Below are 13,916 nucleotides of genomic sequence, written 5' to 3' on the forward strand. Positions count from 1 at the left end.
TCCTCCTGCGGATCCCTCAGCTCTCTGGGGTCCGGCAGCGAGGCCGGGGGTGTCCCTGGCCCCGCAGAGCCCTGGGACGACTGGGGGCCCCTCTTCCGCACCCTGGCCGAGCTGTATGGGGCCAAGGAGCCCCCGGCCCCCTGAGAGCTGGCCCTGGTCCCGCCCCCCGCAGTGGGGCAGCCTGAACAGGCCCTCTGAGTGAGCCCCCGGGGTCCAGGCAGGCGGCAGCAGCCCAGGGCCCCAGGCCTCATCCTGTCCCTGTGTACCCCCAACTTCCCCAGGGCACCCTCCTCCTCCCTCTCCTCCTGGGTCGTCTGTGTCTCTCCAGGAATCTGTGTGTAACACTCTCCCTGTCCAGGTCAGGGACCGACTCCGCATCTCTGTTCTCTCACTGTGATTTCACTTTTTCTGTGGCTCTGTTTTTGTCTCCCTGATTCTAAATCTCTCACATGCTCTATCTTCCTGGCCTACACATGCTCTGTGTCTGTCTCCTGCCCACATCTGCCCACATTCTCTCTGGGTCCCTGTGACTGGCTTTTCGGTTTTCTCTGTTAACCATTCCAAAGCAAGAGAAACTTCCAGCCACTGCTGCCCACCCTCCTGCAGGGGATGTTCAGCCCCAGGTCAGTGCCTCTAGACTACATGGGGCACAGAGACAGCCCGAAGCCCCCGCTCTTTGATCCACTCAGCACTTCTAACCAGCTCTCCTGTCTTTATAGACCTGCCCGCATGGTTCCATCCATCACTCATGGCCTCATCCTGGCTCCATGGCCTCCAGCAAAGAGAGGGAGCCAGCCCACCTCCCAGGACCAGAGCTCCAGCCCCCCACATGGCCGCCTCCCTGGAGCTCTGCCTACCTGTCAGCCTGCCCTGGGCACCCAAGCCCTGGGCATTGACGTGTGTGCTTCCCAAGCCCCAGGGGAAGGGGAGGGGAGAGAAGCGGGAGGCATCTGGGGAAGGGGAAAGAGGGAGGAAGGGGAGGGGCCTCCATCTCTAATTTCATAATAAACAAACACTTTATTTTGTAAAAGCAGAGCCTGCTTCTGTTCCTCCACATAGGTTTCCCTACAGAGCATCATTATACCCAAGGGCAGAGGAGAGGCCTCAGCCCGTCCCCTCTGGCTCTTTCTCCTTGGGGGGACCATCCACTCAAGCCCCTGTGTGTGGAGGGGCTGGGTTGACTCCATTCAGGGAGTACAGAGATATTGACTTGTATTCCCACTCCCACCATCAACTCTCTGGGTTCCCTGTTGTTATCAAACTGTGCAAGGAAATAAAGACGTGGGGATGAGCATTAGGAGAGGATGGGAAGGAGAAGCAAAGGTCAAGAGCTTCCAGCAAGGGGGGCAGAAGTAAAAATACTCAGAAATAAGGAAAAGGAAGTCTAGACTAGGAACAAAGTGGGTGGTGGCAGCAGAGAGGGCAAGCCAGTCCCTCCCGAGGTGCTGTGGTGCTGTGCCCTGGGGGAAAGGCACAGCACAGTGGATCTGATCTTGCTGCCCACCTTTAATTCTCCCTGCCCATGGGAAGCACAGAGGAGGAGGGAGAGGGTCAGGAGAAGGGCTGTAGAGAGGCAGAATCAGTCACCAGGGGTCATTGCTGACGGGGCAACTGGCATTACTCAAAGTCCATTCCCTGAGCAGAGAAGAGTCCTCCCAGGAAATCCACATAAGTGCTCGGGTTTCCCTGCTCCAGGCAGGGCTTCCGGAGGCTAACGCAGAAGGGTCAGGACAAGCCCTTGTGACCCTCCCCTCCTGATGAGGGAAAGATGTTTCAACAAAAAGATACCTTCTCGGCCCTCCCTGGTGGCGCAGTGGGTTAAAGCACAGCACTGAGAAGCTAGAGCCACTTCAGCATGAGTTTGATCCCCACCTGCCCCGGAGGTGACCACATGGCGCGGCAGACCTCTCCTGACCCGCCCGCTGCTCCCCTCAGCAGTGTACTTCGTCAATCTGCCTGTTCCGCTCCCCACTCTGTCTCTGGTGAAGCCTCTCGCTGCCCCTGAGCCTCTGGCCTGTACACCAGTTCTATATGCACAAAAGAAAAAAAAGATACCTTCTCTACAGCTTCCTGCTTCACCAGGGCAGCCCGCTGGGGGATCAAGGACCCTGGCACCAGTGGTGGGCTGACATTTATTTACTCTGTGGGAAAGCTGGGACAGGACCCCTGACTGCCTGAAGGCCTCTATAAGGGCCACGTCTGGCCTTGGAAGCCCTCAGAAAACTGTAGGAGGCAGTGCCCAGCAGGGCAGAGAGGAACGGGGTCCACCAAAACAGGAAGGGCAGGCGAGATGTCAGCTCTCTGGTCTCACGCTGACATCAGCACCGCAGCTTCTGGAGTCCCTGGGGGGCACGGGGGCCTGACTCACAGCCTAGGTAATGATGGGGCAAGAGTGGGATGCAGACTCCACCTGCTCTCCCAGTCCTCCCACATTCCTCCTGAGAACCTCCCCGACCCATTAAAACTTCACGGAAAGGCCCTCTCTGGAGGCACAAGGGGTTAAGTCTCAGCACTAGGAAGCTCTCCGTAGACACTGGGAGCTGACCCATGTGGTACAGCAGACCTCTCCTGTCCCACCCCCTGCTCCCCTCAGCAGTGTTTCAGTGGATCTGCCTGTTCTGCTCCCCACTCTGTCTCTGGTGAATCCTCTCACCACCACACACACCTCTGGCCTGTACCCCAGTTCTTGTATGCATAAATAATTCTTTAAAAAATAAACAAACAGAAAATAAAATAATTAAAAAGAAAAAAACAGCCTAGGGAAACAGCTTGTCAGCAGGACCCTGGGCCCATCTCGGAAGTTGTCTCTCATCCTGAAGAACAGCACTTGTCAAAGGAAGTGGAGAGGGGCAGACCATGGAAGAAAAAGGAGCAAGGTGATGACAGCAGGTGCAGTAAAGGGCTCCCCTCCTTTTCTGCCCTTTATGTCCAGGTTTAGTCCTGTCAGGGATTGAAGAGGGGGTGCAAAGCACCCCAGGGAGTGAGCTGCATGCAGCTCCTAGTCAATCTTTGGTGGGGTCAGGTGGTCACTCAAGCTCCAGACCACCCTTTCCTCCCCATCTTTTCTCACTCCCTTGAGCCAGGATAGAGGTAGGAAGACACAGGTCAGGAAAGGGGGAGGGTGAGACTGTCCCCACTCCTCTTGACTCTGGAGCATTTTCCCAAAAGGAGGGGCAAGGCCTTCTGCTGTGAACATCAATGGCCGCTCTTCTTATCTGGCTGTTGCTCCTTCTCTTCCAGTCTTCACTGTCTGCACACAGGAACCACACATGTACCACCTGCCCCACTCCTGCGCACACACCTACACTGGCCACTCCCTCAAGCGCCACACAAAGCCCACCCGCAACTGCACAAGGAGATGTGCACTTAAAAAAAAAAAAAGATTTATTTATGCATACAGAACTGGGGTACAGGCGAGAGGTGCAGGCAGAGACAGAGTAGGGAGCAGAACAGGCAGATCGACGAAGTACACTGCTGAGGGGAGCAGCGGGCGGGTCAGGAGAGGTCTGCCAAGCCATGTGGTCACTTCCGGGGCAGGCGGGGATCGAACTCATGCGGAAGCAGCTTTAGCTCCTCAGTGCTGTGCTTTAACCCGCTGCGCCGCCAGGGGGGGCCCAGATGTGCCCTCTTATACCAGTCAATCACTTTAACCCTGGGGGCAAAAGCTGCGCTTCCTCCTGTGGACCTCAGGGTCTAGGTTGGCCCAGGGGTCCCAGCCCCATACTATCATTCCCAGAGTCCTACACCTCATTCCCTGAAGAAAGGCTGGTATAGAGGCCCCTGGACAGGTTCCTGGACCCTGGCTCCAAGGCTAGTCCTGTTTTTCTGTGGTCCCTCTCCCCACCACACTTTCCTCCCCTCCATCCACATTGATGTCCTTCCTGGCTTTCCCTGACCAAGGCTTCCTCCTCCATAGTCACCCCCTGATGGTCAGACCGAGAAGAGGTTTCCCTCTGTCTACTTAGCTCCCACCTGGCGGAATTCTAAGCCGAGTGTACAAAGTGCGTGGGGTGGGGCTCGGGCCTTGGCTGGAGGAGGGCTGTCCAGAGGGATGAAGGTGGCTGTAGGCGTGGGATAAGAGAAAGAAGGTTGAGCAAGGTGCCATCGTGGGTCAACCTTGCTTCCTTCCCCTACGTGGCCTGAGACGCGCACAGGCGGTGTGCCTCCTGGTGCCTCTCCAGTGGGGGCTTGCACGCAAGCAGAAGTGGGCAAGAAGGGCTGGAGAGCATGCACTAACCTGACAGTTCCTACATCACTGCGACCTCCCTCTCCTTCTTCCTCTCCTTCATTTCCCAGAGGGAGCTCCGGGAAGAAGAGGCTGGAAAGAAGGCAACCGAGGAATCTGGCAGCAGCAATGCCAGGTCCTGAAAGACCAGAGCACGGTAGGCTCCAGGTCTGGCAGGCTGGGCCAGCTAAAGCTGGCAGAGGGCAGCTTCCCAGGCTCAGCCCCCTAAACCCTCGCGCCCTCTGGTCCACTCATCTCCAGCCAAGAGGCGGAGGCTCGGCCCAGCCACTTTCCATCTCGCTTCACTCCCAGATGCCTGCAGGGCTCTGCCTGCTAGGAGAGAAGAGAGACAGGGAAGGGCCTGGATGGCAGGCCTGGCTCCAAGCCTCATCTCTGCCATTTACCTTGTCACCTCGAGCAAGTCACTCTATGCATTACCCTATCTCCTCTTCTATAAAGTGAGGATAATTTTTTTCCTCAAAGAATTATGAGCATCACACTCAGTAAAAGAGAATTCACTAGAGTTCAGTAGGGGTAAGGGAGGGGAGTGGCAGCAGAGAAGTGAAAAGCCTGTCACCACCTTGTGGGTGTCCCCTGCCCCTCCGGGCCCCCTGGGCTCCATCTCCACCTCATCCCCCTCTCCCTCAACCAGGTGAGAAGAAGGTGAAAAGACTGAAACTGAGAGAGAGGGCTAAAATAGGAGGGGAGGAGAGAAGGGGGGTGGGGTGGGAAAGCAGAAGAGGATGGTAAAAAAAAAAAAAAAAAGAGGGTCTAGCACCTAGCACAGTGTCTGGCGTGCAGCAGCCACGCAGGAAGCATCTGCGAATAGAAGACTCGGCACCGATAAGGAGGCTGGACCAATCTATTGGGCGTCAATAGGAACGTGCCGGCAGAGCCATCAATAGCTCCGCCAGGCAGAAAGGATGGCTGGGCACCTGGCACAAAGAGAGCCGTCAAGCCCTAAGGGCTAGTGCCAAGTGCTGGGAGGTGGCGCGGCCGCCCGTTCTCCCCTCCTCTTCCTTGGTCTAAGCCTCCAAGTCCTGTTGCCTCTTACAGCACCTCAGTCTCTGAAGGCATGCTGGAGTCCCCCGGCGCTGGCCCAGCAGTGGGGTCCCCGCCTCCCCCAGCTTTCTGCGGGGAGGCAGGCTCGGGACCCGCTTCACCGGCCTCTTCTTCCTTCCCGGGCCCCGGGAGCTTCTGCAGCTCAGAGTACAGCACCCAGGCGTCGGTGCGGGACACGTATTCCCACCCACTCTCCCGCACATGGAAAAGGTCTACAGAGCCCCCTGAGTAGGCATCCCGGTGCGTGGCGTGGGCCACAGCGCAGCGAGCCAGGGCGTAGGCTTCCTGGGTGGTCATGTCGTAGCAGTAGCCACGGTCCAGCACGCCGTAGGCATAGGGCGACCCGGAGCCCACGGAGAAGATGTCCCCCTGCAGGCAGGTACCGTCGCTGTAGACATAGAAGAGCGCGGGGCCAGAGCGGTCCCAGCCGCACAGGGCAGTGGCCACACACAGGTCCAGGCCCCGGTAACGGGACAGCATGGCTGATAAGAGCTTGGCGGCGCCGGCCACACTGGGCAGCTGGCCCTCCCTCAGTGCCCGCAGCCGCAGCTCCCGCTGCAGCACCCGGTACCACGTGGCACAGTCGGCCGAGGTGCCGGAAGTGGTGCCCAGCAGGTGCCGGTGCACCGGGATGACCTTCTGCGAGGCCGGGCAGGCCACGTAGCCACCGCAGGAGGAACGCGTGTCGGCCGCGGCGATGACTCCGTGACGGAAGCGGAAGGCCAGGGTGGTGGTGCCGTGCGCCAGCCGCGGGCCATGGATCTGCAGGAAGGTTTGAGGGTCCCAGCCTCGGGGCACAGCCCAGCCACCAGCTGGAGGCAGGTGAGGGGCTGGTTCCTGGGTGTCCCGTGCCCACCACTTGCACACATCCTGCAGGGCCATCCTGGGGCTGAGTGAAGGTTGGAGGATTCCAGCCACGGATTTTAGGGCTGAGGTTGGGGGGCGGGGCCGCTAGAGAAAAGCTGGGTTACAGCCAAAACCGGTGAGGAAGGCATGTGATCTGTGGCTTCACTTCTTCCTAAGCTCAAAGCAGGCATGAGGACTGGCTGACAGAGCAAGCAACACCCCCCCACCCCCCCAGGAGGCTGAGGACCAGGCAGCGGCGTCTCCAGCTCTGGAAGCCACCACCCGTGACACGCCGGAGCGTCACCAAGGAGTCTCCTGTCTGTCATCCTCCAAGCACCTGGAGCGGGGTGGGGGCTGGGGAAACTGCCAAGGAGAGGGGCTGCGAGTGGAGGGGCAGAGCTGGGGTCCTCTGTTTTCTTGCGGGGGGCACTGCGAACATAAATAAGGCTCTGTGCCTGGCGGGAGAGAAGCCCCAGCTGAGGAGAGGTGCAGATGGGCCGGAGTTCTCTGCTGCAGCAGAAGAGAGGGCTGTGACCCCACAGACACAGCGACCTTGATGTTGGGTTGCTTTTCAGGGGGACTGCGGCTCTGGACTCATACTGTCACCTCATGGCCAAAGCAGAAGAGTGAACTGAGACAGGGACAGAAAAGAGCAAGAGTCTTGGTAGGTGGAGGAGGGGGGCTTAAGTTCTTTCCAGAAGGGCTGGTGGCTGAGCAGCCAAGTTGAGGGGAGCTCTCTTTCCCCTCCGCTCTGGGAACGAACATGAACTTCCATCTGCAAAGATGGCATTCCCGACGGCTCTCTGGCAGTGTCTCCTATTCGTGTTAAATGTAGTGAAGAGGATGTAGTGTCTGCCCTCTCCTGGTCACCCTTCTGTTTGAGATTCACAAGGGCATAAAAGCTGTCTTTGGTTTCAGGGCAGGAGAAATAATTGACCTTGATAGCATAATGTTGAGCCTCAGTCTTAGACCAACCAGAGGTAGCTGAGGGTAGAGTTGAAGAACCCTGGAAATTGACCTTTCAGAAAGACAAATTAGGTTGGGGCAGAGTGACAAGTCACAGCTACTTTCAGCACCACCAAAAGTCTATTAACTGAGTTCTGCAAGTCAAAGGGTGCCATGGCATTGGGTTTAGTCAAATAAACAGCCACACAAGGAAAAAGTGCTGGACCTCTCAGATCATGATGATGGGGCTGTGGCTTCATAGTTTCTGGACTCTCAGTACAAAGGACACATGGAAGCATGTCAAGGGAGTCGTGGAGAAACCAGGTCACGCTAAGGTTCAACCAGCCTTTCTCCTTCTCTTTGTGTAGGGCCACATGGGGACCTTACTGAAGGGTAAGACTGTCTCCTCTTTCTAAGGACAGTTTTGGGTCTTTATGTATAAGATGGATAACTACCTCCCTAAGTCAGGCCATTAGCCAGTCAGATCTGGACAGCTGAATGGCCTCTAATTGACCCCCCTCCATCTCTCCTCTTGTCTTATCCTTCACACTGACATGTTTACCTAAGGTATCATTCAAGTCCTGTGTCTCCTCTTAAGGAAACTTGAAGGGCTACAGAATCAAATCCAAACCACCGTCTCTACCCCAGAATGGCATTTATGGCCCAGGAAAAGTCTGGTCCTAATCTATCCACCACAATCTCATTTTTTTTTTTTAAGATTTATTTATTTGTGCATACAGGAGTACAGGCCAGAGGCTCAGGGGCTGCGAGAGGCTTCACCAGAGACAGAGTGGGGAGCAGAACAGGCAGATGGAGGAAACACACTGCTGAGGGGAGCAGCAGGCGGGTCAGGAGAGGTCTGCCGCACCATGTGGTCACCTCCGGGGCAGGCGGGAATCGAACTCATGCAAAAGTGGCTTTAGATTCTCAGTGCTGTGCTTTAACCCGCTGCGCCACCAGGGAGGGCCCCACAATCTCATTTTACTCTATTCCTAGCACATTTCCCATTTTCCCTTCATCTATTTGCATCCTAGCCTCAAAGACTGGCTTAAGTACCACCTATTCTAAAACTCCTTTCCAAGTGCTGGCTGACAGTAGAGAGGCTGTGGGTTTAAAGACCAATGGAACCTATGTGGTAGTTAAAGAAATAAGCCCGAGGGCCTCCCTGCTGGCACAGGGGTTAAGGTCTTAGCACTATCAATCTATGGCCAGGGAGCTGACCCTCATGGCACGGCCTCTCCTGTCTCACCTACTGCTCCCTTCAGCAGTGTATTTCAGTAGACTCACCTGTTTTGCTCCCCACTCTGTCTGGTGAATCCTCTCACCCCACCCCACACCTTTGGCCTATACCCCAGTTCTCATATGCATAAATAAATAAAATGAAGTCTTTAAAAAAAAAAAAAAAGAAACCCAGACCTCCTTGGCAAAGCTTTACTGGACCCCCAGTCCCATTCCAATCTATACACCTTCTCTCCCACCTCTAAACTACACCACTTACCTTTTTTTTCTCCCCTGCCCCCCAACTTTACAAAGATATAATTGATATATAAACTGTGTAAGTTTAGGTATACAACATGAAGATTTAAATATGCATATATTGCAAAATGTTTACCACAATAAGCCTAGTTAACACATCCTTCACCTCACATAATTACCATTTTTGTTGCTCTTATGGCGAGAACATTTAAAATCTACTCTCTTAGCAACTTTCAACAAAATTGTATCATTAACCACAGTCACCAGGCTATAAATTAGGCTATAAAACTACAGTCACCCAGAACTTATTCCTATTATAACTGCAAGTTTGTATCCTTTGATCAACATCTTCTCATTCTCCCCCACCCTAGCTCCTGGCCACCACCATTCTACTCTCTAAGAGTTCAGCTATTTTTTTAGATTCCATACATAATTGAGACAGTACAGTATTTGTCTTTATGTTTCTGTCTTATTTCACTAGCTTCCTTTTTTTTTTAAGGCTGAAAAATATTACACAGTGTAGCTAGACTGCATTTTATTTATTTATCTGCTGATGGACATTTAGGTTGTTTTCATATCATGGCTAATGTGAATAAAGCTGCTATAACACTGGAGTGTAGATATATCTACATGATAGTGATTTCATTTCCTTCAGCTAATAGCCAAGACAGCAATTGCTGGTTTATACGGTAGCTCTATTTTGAAAAAATTAGCAAACTCCATATTGTTCTAATGCTGTAAATGTGCCGACTTACATTCCCACCAACATATCATTCACACCCCTCCTTTTTGAGGTCTTCCTGAGTAGGGACCTCAAAGCAGAGATCTGTTATAAAGGAAGTTGGGAACAAATAATGGAAGCCTTCAAATGCATGCTGAGTTGCTTCACTTTACACAACCTAAAATGGTAAGATCAAAAATATGTTTTATGAAAATTAATCTGATGTGATGCAGAATGAACTAGAGGTAGTTTGGCCTCAGAGTAATCAGTTAGGGGGCCCTCCATGGTTGTGCAGTGGGTTAAGGTGCAGCATTATGAAGCGATCAGCAGCCACTGCAGCACAAGTTCGAGCCCTAGCCAGGGAGATGGCACTGCAGCCCTCTCCTGACCCACCGGCTGTTCCCTTCAGCAGTGTATTTTCAGTCCATCTGCCTGTTCTGCTCCCTACTCTGTCTCTGGTGACTCATCTCATGGCTCCTGCACCTCTGGCCTGTGCCCCAGTTATGGATGCATAAATAAATACATCTTTAAAACAAACAAACAAAAAATTAAAAAACAAACAAAAAAGAAAAATCAGAGGGCTATTGCAGTTATTAAGGAATAAAGAGATAAAAAGTCAAGGTGGCATCAGTTGTAATGAAAAAGAATGTGAGAAATGTAGTGGAAGAAAGAACAGGATTTAGCAACTTACTGGATGTGGAAGAAAGGAAGGGAGTTGTTAAGATGAGTCAAGGTTTCAAGTCTCTGACCGGAAGAGCACTGCTGTCATTTTCTCGTGTATTCATTTGTCACCCAAGCGTTAAGTACACAGTACTCAAAATCTAGTAGGAGACAATGTACACTTATAACCAAGTAAAATGTGAAAGAACCTTAAAAGTGGTACCAATACTACTAGTGGCAGAGTGAGAGAACCCACAAAGATGACTTTATTATTGCAGGGGTTACTGCAAAAATAATATGTGCTCAATAAACAGGCACTCTGCATTTTCTACACCAACCATGTGTGAGACAGATAAAGATCTTGTTTTTCATTGCATTCCGAGGTTGGGCTTGGAAAGAGTTGCCAGATTTCAGCATTAAAAATACAACACATGCAGAGTCTGCTAGGGAAGAGGAGGGGCTAAGTTGGGCATCAGAGGTAAGTGGAATTTAGATGTTGATGGATGTTGCCCCTTGGAATTCAACAAGGCAGGCCAGACACTGACTTCATAGAACCATAAAGCAGGAGGCAACATTGCATACATTTGCCCACTTCCTGGCTTATTACGGTTCCCAAAGGGTTGAAAAATGAAAGTGGGTGGAGAGGGGAGAGACAATGAAATATAGCACATTCTTGAATAAAGAGCTTGTCCTAGCAAGCTTAAGTTAGAGAATCTCTTGTTACATCTTTATGGAACCTCAACTCTCCTCCGGGCTCTGAGATGGTAAATTACTATTGACTCAGCTATTGAGGAGCTGGATTGAGAAATCTACTTTTTGAATTAACTAAGTCCTTTTCTTTTTCTTCTTTACTCGGCTATCTGCCTTTTGGGCAACACATTACTTATTAGAATTTACACTAGAGGGAGGGAGTAAAGAGAGTATTGAATCTTAAAAATTGATTAAGAGAACATGAGTTGTGTGGTGATTAATGCTATAAAAAAGGAAGTAAACGCTATTTTTGTTGTGCTCTTTACTATAAACTATTGTGGTTTAACTAATTTCACAGGAAAACGGTCTGGGAAATAGATGTTATGTTACTCGGAGTTTATTAGCGAGTGCCCTTAAACGAAATAGCAACTTCAGTTGCGTAAATGGGGCGCTGAAGCATTAGCGATGTGAAGTACAACGCGGACGCCCGGCAGGGCAGGGGCGACTCACCGCTAGGAATTCAGAACCAATTTTCAACCAGTCACGCCCTTCTCAAAGATGGCCGACCCCCCCTTCCCTCACTCAACATGGACGTTTCCGATCGTTTCCTGTGAATTTGAAATTACTCTAACTCGCTCCTACCTGCCTGACCCAGGCCAACATGATGGCCGAATCCTTTCAGAATTTAAAATCAGTGAAGCCATTTACTGTTTTCCCCCGTCGGTGAAAACGCCCCTTGCTTCTGCCTTTGCTGTGGGTAGTGTGGCGTGGGAGCGTGGTTGCCAGGAGTTAAAATGGATCCCGGGATAGATTTAATAGGAAGTGAAGCTGTGACGGCGAGGCGTTGCCCGGGCCTCTCCGCCAGGCGTTCTCGCAGCGGGGAGTTCCTTTTGCCCTCACTAGACATGGCGCTGGCCAGTGTGTTGGAGAGACCGCTAGCGGTGAACCAGCGTGGGTTTTTCGGACTCGGAGGTCGTGCGGACCTGCTGGACCTGAGTCCTGGGAGTCCCAGTGATGGACTGAGCCTGGCCGCGCCGAGCTGGGGTGTCCCAGACGAGCCGAGAATCGAAATGCTTCATGGAACCACCACCCTGGCCTTCAAGGTGCGGACCCAGCCGTCGCGCCGGGCTTGGTTCCCCGGCGAGGCCGTGGCGACGAATTGCGGGTGGAGGCTCGGGCGTTGCTTCCCGACTCTGCTGGATTTACGGTCTCATTGTCCGGGGAGGCGTAGGTTGTCGCTCTGGCCGGAAAAAGGGGTGGAGGGGGGGGTGCCTGCGCCGGAGTTTAGAAGAAGGGATCCGAGTCAGCTGGGGTTGATTCCTAGGCGACCCCAAGTTGCGCCTGTCCAGGAAGGGGGGGACCGCAGTGGCGTTGGCAGAGGAAAGACTTTTAGCCATTCAGCAGTGGAAATGGAAACTGGGTGGCCCTGTGGGCGACTGTAAACGAAACCCTCTGGCTCAAAGGGGAAGTTTGGTGGGCGGGAGCACTGTACTATGAGCCAGGCAAGGGGTAACCGGGACTTGGGTTGCAATAACGAGCACTGTGATCTTGGACAAGTCATTTGACCTCATTGTACCTGTTTTTTCATCTATAAAATGAAAATAATACTGGTTATACCCACGTCAAACAATTGAGGTGAAGCTATAGTGTTAGCAGTATGTGGGGAAGTATATAAAGCTATGGCGAAAGAGATGTTTGAGGTTGTGTTAATGCCAAAAAAAAAAAAAATGTGGAGATGTTCTTGTGGTCTGATGTGCCATGCTTTGTGTTTTCTTCTGATCTTAACAGTTTCGCCACGGAGTCATTGTTGCAGCAGACTCCCGGGCCACAGCCGGTGCCTACATTGCCTCCCAGACGGTAAAGAAGGTGATTGAAATCAACCCTTATCTGCTGGGCACCATGGCTGGGGGTGCAGCCGATTGCAGCTTCTGGGAACGGCTACTGGCTCGGCAATGTCGAATCTATGAGCTTCGAAACAAGGAACGCATCTCCGTAGCAGCGGCCTCCAAACTGCTGGCCAATATGGTGTATCAGTATAAAGGCATGGGGCTGTCCATGGGCACCATGATCTGTGGCTGGGATAAGAGAGGCCCTGGTGAGTTAACCACATGATTCTTGAACTGACACTACAGAGAGGAGGGGTGGATGAACAGATGAATGAAAGGGCTCTGTGTCACTGCCAGGGATGTCTTGACTAGTTTGTCGGCTGGTCCTTTTGTCCAAGGGAGACACTGTAGTGTAGGAAAGGGCATGGAGTCAAACAGCTGTATCACTGACTACTGGTGTGAACAACCTTACACAGGTGGCTTATTTTCTCAGCCTCTGTTTCATCATCTGTTATATTGGTTAAATCAGCACATAGTGTTTTTCCTTCTCCTGCCTATAAAATGATAAGACCTCCAAAGAGTTATACTTGAGCATTAGATAAGAAAAGCCACACATGTAATCAAAATGTTTCTGATGGATATAAAAAATTTAAAAGAAACAGGTGAGGGCCTCCCTGGTGGCAGTAGGGGTTAAGTCTCAGCACTATGAAGCTATCCCTAGCCGACCCACATGGCGCAGCAGACCTCTCCTGTATCCCCTGCTGCTCCCCTCAGCAGTGTGTTTCAGTCAGTCCTCCTGTTCTGCCCCCACTGTCTGGTGACTCCTCTCACACACATACTACCCTCTGCCCCCATCACCTCTGGCCTGTATCCCAGCTCTTGTATGCATACATAAATAAAATAAGTCTTTGAAAGAAACATTGAAATTATTGGGTTGTCAGAAAAGTCATGACGCATTTTTTACAACATGACTTTTCTAACAACCCAGTATTTTAAGGATTTCATTTAATTCTAAATATCTAAAAGATTTCAGCATGTACTGTTAGCCCATTTCTAATGCTTAATAGCCACATGTGGCTAGTGGCTCCTATATATTGAACAGTGAAAGACTTAATGCATAGTAACCAGCTTTTCTAAAGTTAATCATTACTCCTTTTTACCCTGATTTCCTTTTCTTGCTTGATGGAATCACTGTAGGTCCTGACTTGTGTCATCTCAAAAAAATGAAAATTCCTTAGCCTATTTTCTCTTGCAGTATATATGAATCTTGCCAGGAAAATTCACCTTTAAATCCAATGCCAATTTCTTGTCAGTCAATTTTTGTTTTAAGATTTATTTATTTATTCATACAGAACTAGGGTACAGATCAGAGATGCGGAGGGTGAGAGATTCACCAGGGACAGAGTGGGGAGCAGAACAGGCAGATTGATGAAGTACACTGCTGAGGGGAGCAGCGGGCGGGTCA

The 13,916-nt window shown here is 51.7% G+C and overlaps 3 protein-coding genes across 3 annotated transcripts in view; 2 read left to right on the forward strand and 1 right to left on the reverse strand.

The window, feature by feature from the left end:
* CDH24 (cadherin 24, type 2) overlaps positions 1-956 on the forward strand; it is a 9,759-nt gene extending 8,803 nt beyond the window's left edge. The window contains exons 14-15 of the mRNA XM_012733993.1: positions 2-623; positions 720-956. Coding sequence (XP_012589447.1) covers positions 2-144 — 143 coding nt within the window. The 3' untranslated portion in view covers positions 145-623; positions 720-956. The remainder of the gene's footprint in view (position 1; positions 624-719) is intronic.
* Positions 957-5,240: 4,284 nt separating this feature from the next.
* PSMB11 (proteasome (prosome, macropain) subunit, beta type, 11) lies at positions 5,241-6,169 on the reverse strand. The gene has a single exon (XM_004694529.2). It carries the CDS (start codon positions 6,167-6,169, stop codon positions 5,276-5,278), a length of 894 nt encoding a protein of 297 aa, XP_004694586.1. The 3' UTR covers positions 5,241-5,275.
* A 5,325-nt stretch (positions 6,170-11,494) lies between these two features.
* Positions 11,495-13,916, forward strand: part of PSMB5 (proteasome (prosome, macropain) subunit, beta type, 5) — a 6,711-nt gene continuing 4,289 nt past the window's right edge. The window contains exons 1-2 of the mRNA XM_004694644.2: positions 11,495-11,728; positions 12,414-12,720. Coding sequence (XP_004694701.1) covers positions 11,531-11,728; positions 12,414-12,720 — 505 coding nt within the window. The 5' untranslated portion in view covers positions 11,495-11,530. The remainder of the gene's footprint in view (positions 11,729-12,413; positions 12,721-13,916) is intronic.

Source organism: Condylura cristata, unplaced genomic scaffold, assembly GCF_000260355.1.
Source record: "Condylura cristata isolate star-nosed mole 26May11 unplaced genomic scaffold, ConCri1.0 scaffold00045, whole genome shotgun sequence".
Taxonomy (NCBI): Eukaryota; Metazoa; Chordata; class Mammalia; order Eulipotyphla; family Talpidae; genus Condylura; species Condylura cristata.